We start from the raw sequence: 7,479 nt of genomic DNA, 5'->3' as shown, positions 1-7,479 counted from the left end.
TTAAGTTTTTGTGTCATTAATGAATTAGTCCTGGAAATTATATTTAGTGTCACCGATATTAAACTTATGTCCCGTTTGAACAGGATTTATTTCTCATGGGGACATGGGTGGAGAGAGGTGATTTTATTACCACCTACTCTGGGTCAGTGATTTTAATCCAGTCCAGAGTGCATATGTGGGCAATTTTTCTCTTCCTACCCAGTAATAATTACAGTTTAAAATGACCAACCTTTTTTTTTTGTTCTTCAGGGAGCTTGCCTTTACTGTTTTAATTTAAAACATGTCCTATGAGGTGACGTCTTTATATTTTGATGAAGAACTGTGTCACTGCTTTATCAAGTGTACATTATTATGTTTCAATAAAGTATCACAGTCTTTAATATAACAATTCAAACCAGGAGCATGTTTTCAAACTTGGCAAATAATATTATTTAAACTAAACTAAAAGCACTATTATTTATGTATTTTTATACTTTATATTTAAATACAGAAGTCATAGATACCTTTTACCTTTTGGTGGTTTAAGGTATAGGGTGACCATGGCAGGTGAAGTGTTAAAAAACTGTGCATGTGTTTCATGTATTGGAGAATGTTTTCCAATTTTAAAGGATTTTTGAGGTGCGGATGGATGAGGTATGTGTTAAGATAAGATAATAGATAAAATAATCCTTTATCAGACCAGTAATGGGGATGAAGGTAAAGATAATGAATAATAAAGTTTAATTTTCACCTCTATGAATGTACACAATAGAAGATATTATTAACTAAGATTATAACAATAGAATACAACACACAATATGATTTTAATATTTACAGTGTAAAGCAGGATTGCACTTGTGAAAATGTGTTTAATTGCACATGGACTGTACAACAAGCAGTCTCAGTAGACCACATGTAACATGGAACTCAAGACCTGAAAACTACTCACATTTGGGATTTTTTTAGTGCTATGCCCAGTGCTGTGATGATGTCCTGCAGAGGGTGGGACATGATGTCCATCAGAGATGATAGTGTTGTTATCATCATCCTCTCTCCTACCACCTCCACTGGGTCAAGGGGGCATTCCAAGACCGAGCTGGCTTTTTTAAAAAATCCGTCTGTCCATCTGGCTGTCAGCACACCACTCAAAAAAAGATTGCTGATGCCACTACACAGTATTAGAAGGTCTAAGGGAGCCTCCCCTGCACCCCTAAAGACCTTATGGCGCTACTTTTTTAACTACCTGCTCTTGCGAGGTTCCAAGTGAGCTGAGCTGATGCTATACATGATGTCGTCAGATCTATAGAACTATAGATCAGTTAAAAAGACTTCTGTGTCTCCCTAAATGTTAAGACTTTAAATTCCTAAAAAAAACTTGTGTTAATACATTTAGCCAGCAAATGTTTAAAATCTCAACATTTAACATGAGTCTGGTGTGCAATCCCACCCCTTCCACTGTATTTCAGTTCAGTGACTGTGTCAGACAGCGTCTGTGCTCCGGTCATGCAGAAAGTACTGAACAAATATTTTTTAATTAACTGAGTCTAATGATTCAGTACACTGTAAACAACTGCTTTACAAGTCACTAGTAAAAAAACAAAGTGCGTGTAAAACAAAGTGCCGCGCTGCGCCGCACCGTGCCGGGGCATGACTGGGACTGTGTAGTGAATAAGTGCCATTAGTCTCCTCAACAGCTAATAGCCTTCTCTGACCGTTCCTGTAGAGGGCAGCAGCATGATCAACCCAGTCCAGTCCTGCTTGTAAAATGTCACCATCTCAATGTCCATGATCTGAAAGTTCACCGGTGTCTCCTCCTTCTACCACCAGTTATTTTGTTATCCCCGCATTGATCTGGATGAGGCTCCACAGGCATCAAAGTCCTGTGTCAGTTCTCTGCAGTTGTCGGCCTCATCGCAGATGATGAAAACCGGGAGTACAGAGGCAATTCATAGTCAGTGTGTTACATATCATATTTGTGCTTTTGGAATGGGGAGACAGTTCTGCTGTGAACGAGGACAGCAGAGAAAATATGCAGTTGCCCTGTAACAGAAGGCTCTACTGGCAGCAGTAGCTAATACCCATCTTATACTTCATTATTGATTGTTTCATGATAAATAATTGTGGATTTTTCTACAATGTTGTGGAAGTCTCTTCAATCTTGGCACCTGGTGGATCGCCACACCACCAAAAATCAGAATCAGAAATGTTTCACTAATCCCAAGGGAAAAATTGCACTTGCCACAGTCACTCCAAATAAGAATAGAACAATAACACATTTGCGACCTATTAAAAAGTAGTGTAAGTACACTTAAGAGTATAACAAGAAGAATAATAATTAAAAAATGTAAACAGAAATATGTACATCTGAGTCACAACATGCAAGTCTGAATAGTGAAATTAAAAACAATTTTCATTATTCTACAGTATGTGACAGAATAGACAAAAATGTCAATCTAAAAACAAATGAATTCAAATAAGTGAACCAGCTTTAGTGTTTAGTGTATAACAACATAAATATAGAAACTAGCTTTATTTTATACTAACTTTATTTTTCCTTTCTAAAAATGTTAATATTATTGGGAGTTTTTCTTGCTGAAAATAACTCATACATCCTGCTTGAATACGCAGTCTGGCGCAATATAGGTGTGGACCTCTGAATTACTGTTAAGCACTTACTGATTTACACAAAATCTTTGTTAAACCCCAAAAGCTGAAATGGGTCAAATTAATCTGTACTGCTATGATGAGAAAGTTAAATTACCAAGCCAGGGAAGGGGAGAAAAATCAATGCACTAGTTCTTTAAGTGCATCCTCACAGTAGCTGTGAGTTGTTTCACCTGGGATTGTTAATTGTAGAGAGGTGAGAGCCTTGACTTGATTTGCTGAGGAGTTCAGCTGTGGATCAAGTGAAAGCTCATTGAGTAACAGGCACACGTGCTTGTGTTTGTTCTCCGGAAAATACATCGACAGTTCTTGTTTCCAAAGCAAAATATGAAACTTTGTTTGGCCTAAACTTATCATATGGCTGTTCACACTGATTGCATAGTGGGATGGTGATTTGCCATCATCAGTATTTTTATGTAAATGAGTAAGTAGATCAGTAGTTTCAGAATTAATCAGACCAGACTGGCACCAACAACCATGTCACGTTCAAAGCCACTTAAATATTTTTTCTTCCCCATTCAGTCACAACCACTGTATTTATGCAAGTCCTCTTTGTTTGGACAGTCGTCTTTCAACTTTGTGTTGTTTTTTTGTGTCTGGGTTTCTGTTCCTCGCTTCCTGCTTTATCTTGTAGTTTTTCCTTGGGTACCTTGTCAATAATTTACTTCCCACATGTCGTTTCTCCTTCATTGTCTGTCTGGCCCTAGTGTGCCTGATTATCCCTACTTATCTTGTGTAGTTTCTGTGCTCCCCAGTATTTTCGTGGATTTTCCTTTTCCCCTGTGGTTCCTGTTGCCTTCCCTCCTTGTTTGGATTGTGTTGCCTTTTTGTATTGTTTACTCTGTGTTGTTAATTTGTTCCTCAAATCTGCATTTGGGTCCTCTTCTTTGTTAAAACATCACATTCTGAGGCTCAGTTTGAACTTTAAAATCATCTTGCCCAGGTCAAATTCAGATAGTGAGTGTGTCTCAAAATTATTTCAACAGCATCCATGCAGACAGCATTCTCCCACCGGGTAACCTAAATGGCTGTTTTCAGAGAATAAACCGTCTGAGAACAAAAGAGAAAAAAAATCCACTTCAAACTCTATCTTCATTTTGTGTTCCCACTCCACCTCTAATTTCCACTCCATCAGTCTCAGTCAGTGTTTTACATAGTCAAGACTGACAGGTTTACTTTACCTTTCAGCAAGCAGAGCTGTCAAACTTTTCCAGCCTTTCAAAACAGTGCAATAAAAAACCTCATCCAACTCTGCGGCTCCGGCTGTCTGTGGAGGCGAAGCAAATTGAGTGTACGTATTTATGGAGAGGCTGGGAAGCCTCAGCAAATAAATGAAGGTCAGCTTTCACGTGTAGAATGCTGAGAGGTGGTGCAAATGAACCATGACTGCTCTCCTAATGTTGGAATATGTTATCTGCATTTCATAGAAATCCCCTGTCCACCTCAGACAACAACAACCACTGTGTTTCTGAGCTTCCATTAATTAGATGGCTTCCTAATTCACTTAGCAATTAGGTTAGCGTAAACTCCATGGCCCGTTGCAGGGTTGCAATCCATTTAAGCTCCACGATGGCATGCACTCCTCTTTTCTGAACTCTTTTCTGAGTTCAGTGAGCTGTGTTTTTAGCTTTCTGGGTGTTCTTGCTTGCCACACTGGACACATGCACACAGAAAAAAAGCAAGTGATCCTGGGGTGTTTCTCTGTGTTGGCTACAAAGCCTCTGTGTTCCCAGTCAAGTGCCATGGAAATCCTGTTGGGACTGAGCACATAGCTGCATTCACCGCAGCCTAATCAAGTGGTATCTGAGCCCCAATCCTCTTATACTGCTTGATTGGACCACACTTCTCTAAAGCTGGATTGAAGTTCCCAGTTAGAACTCCAGAGAGAGTGAGATGGAGAGAAAGAGAGAGAGCATAATACTGGCGCTGCTTTTGTTTCACACTTAAATGTACACCCTCGACATGTACGTGTATTCATGCATCAGTAACACGGTGAGAAATTATGCGTCTGCTGCTTTTTTTTCTCGACTTCATCAACACAGCAATGGAAAGCAAATGCAGGATGGAAATGAGTGTAAATGAACTCCCCTCTTCATCTACCCTTTCTCTGAATTTGAATGCCTCTCTCTCAGGCTCCAATTATCTTTGTGTGAGGTACAAAGGTTGATCCTTTCTTCCTTCGATTGGGCCCTTTTCACACCAAATGCCATGACCCTGAGACTCAGAAGTACATAGTTCCAGAAGCGGCTCTCGAACCAAGCCACATCCCACCGAGGCAAATCAAGTTAATTTCACGCTTTGTTATCATGTGAAAATCCAGGCCTTTCACTTTTTCGAGAGGCAACAGAAAGACACCGTCAGAGGTTTCGAGAGCCCCATCTTCATAAAAGAGGTAAAGACAAGACTCAAGGTCCAGGTCAATCGCTTGGGTGAATTGAAGGAGGTAATTAGCGTTCCCATGGAAGACGGAACTATGGATCAGCCCATGTTGTGTCCAGATGTCAGGGCCAGTGCTCAGGCTGTTAGCGCACTGGTCCATGAGACTTGATCCATAGATGGGAGACAATGTCACTGGCAGTAATTAGCTACACCAGTCAAGTGTCCCTAATGGGATTATGGGTTGGGAAACTGTGTATCCAACAGAGAGCAGTAGCCTTTAGGGGTGAACCAAGCAGAAAGGCACCCCTCGTCAACTCTCAGAGACACTGACAGATACTTGTGGATAGTTAGAATCTGGATTTGTAAGTACATCATAGTTAAAACTGTCATATCAGTTGTACCCAAGGACTTAACAATGCTAAAAAAAAACAACTCAACAGGGCCACAGAGGATGCTCTGTTTGGTGTCTTTGTTTCCACTTGTTAATGGAAAGCAGATGGTTTATTCCATGTTATGTGATGACATACTGGAGAGGCTTGTTTAGCATGCATGCTAAGCTTCTCTTTGCCTCCGGAAAACAAAAAGGTGTTTCACAGGGACACAATGCACTGAAAAGGAAACAGCTCGAACAAAAGACTGAGCAAACCATTGTATCATATATCATGCACGCTCTCTGTTCATTTTCGTTTGTTTGAACCCCGCAAGGTCAACAAGAGAGCTGTGCAACTATTCGGTTGCTCATAACACAAAGTGATTAATGCAGCATGAATCTACATCTACATGTGGACTATGTCACAAGCTCACAATGATTTCTTTCAGCGTAAACCGGGACTGGTTTCCCTCAACATGTGTCGTTGTCTCAGCTATAGCTGCTGCTATGATGTGGATATATTACTAACAGATTTTCAGGCAGAACTGTGAAAAACTAACGGAGACTCTGCTGGTTGGAGAAAGAATGGTTCCTTCTATTTGTCAGAATTTCCAAGTTTTGACTACAAAAGCTTGGATCTCCAAACTCTGAGCAACTTCACAACCGCAACCCCAAATGTTGGATTCCAAGGGGGCTGCCTCCAAACAAGCACTGCTACTTTTACCATGAATAGTGTTTGTTTCACATTAAATCAGTCATGTGCGGAACATCCTGTCCAACGTTCGGCCACATTTTATACAACCCACAGCTTTGGTTTTATAATGTATTTTTCATGGCCAAGGACAGACTGGGACAGAAAACTGGCTTTGGAATTTTTACAAGAATCATGAGCTGTCCCCATTAGCTCAGCTGGTAAAGAGTTGTGCTCTGAAACCTGATTTGGGGTTTCTTGTCTGGGTTGTGACAAACAGATACATGAATGCATGTCAGGGAAAAGAAAGGGGTAATCATTTTTGGTTTATGGTCTATGGTAAAACAACATCTAAACAAGTGATTCTCTTATGAGTTTACAAAAGAATCAAGTTCCTTATGATAAGTGGCTCTATTTGCTGGAGAGATGTAGGTCGACAGTAAATCTGAATAGTCTATGCATTTTGCAGTAAACAAGGATTTTTGAAAATGACAAAGAGCCAGAAAGTTCAGAAAATGTAAAGAATTGGATATTGATTAAACCGGTTATTATTTCTAAAGGCCTAATGCTGCTTTGGATAAATAAATGTGAATGTACAGGTTTAAGCTTATTGTCCTATTGTCCTATTAATGACTGAATATAATATATATTCAGTTATGGATATTAAGTTATTCCATCAGACCTGGTATTAACATCCAACCTGAGAGATCTTAAGTGGACAAAAATGTCTGTATTCTAGATCTTACTACCTCATTCAACATACACATGCATATCATTTCTGTTTGTTAGGACCAAATAATGGTTTTGATTATATGTGTTATTATTCACATATGTGATTTTCTTTCTGCAAGCTGTCAAAATGGCTGCTGTGCAAAGAATCATTACATTACATGTCATTTAGCAGACGCTTTTATCCAAAGCGACTTACAATAACTGCATTTAAACATTTGGATACATATAAGAGCTAGAAGTAAGTAAGAGCTTCAAGTAAGCCCAACTATGAAGTGCTAGTCATAAGTGCGATGTATAAGCAAGTATTATTTTTTTTTTTTCCTCGCCTTAGTCAAGGTAGAGTCGGAAGAAATGTGTTTTAGTCTGTGGCGGAAGATGTGGAGGTTTTCCGTGTTCCGGATGTCGATGAGGAGCTCGTTCCACCATTTGGGAGCTAGGACAGTGAACAGTCTCGAGTTCTGCGAATGCCTCTGCGAGCCTCTCAGTGAGGGTGCAGCAAGCCAGTTTGCCGATGCAGAGCGGAGCGGGTGGGCTGGGGTGTAGGTTTTGATCATGTTCTGTATGTAGGCTGGAACGCAAGCACTAGAGTCTTGAAGTGGATGCGAGCAGCTACAGGAAGCCAGTGAAGGGAGCGGAGGAGCGGTGTAGTGTGGGAGAATTTTGG

At 40.1% G+C, this 7,479-nt stretch overlaps 1 protein-coding gene across 1 annotated transcript in view; it reads left to right on the top strand.

Moving 5' to 3' along the window:
* The window catches only part of LOC122778828 (nuclear factor of activated T-cells, cytoplasmic 3-like), a 33,721-nt gene extending 28,530 nt beyond the window's left edge, over positions 1-5,191 (top strand). Inside the window, exon 4 of the mRNA XM_044040930.1 lies at positions 4,964-5,191. Within this exon, the coding sequence (XP_043896865.1) occupies positions 4,964-5,191 (228 nt within the window). The remainder of the gene's footprint in view (positions 1-4,963) is intronic.
* The last annotated feature ends 2,288 nt before the right edge of the window (positions 5,192-7,479 follow it).

Source organism: Solea senegalensis, linkage group LG12 (assembly GCF_019176455.1).
Source record: "Solea senegalensis isolate Sse05_10M linkage group LG12, IFAPA_SoseM_1, whole genome shotgun sequence".
In the NCBI taxonomy this organism is placed as follows: domain Eukaryota; kingdom Metazoa; phylum Chordata; class Actinopteri; order Pleuronectiformes; family Soleidae; genus Solea; species Solea senegalensis.
This window is presented reverse-complemented; position numbering and strand designations above follow the sequence as displayed.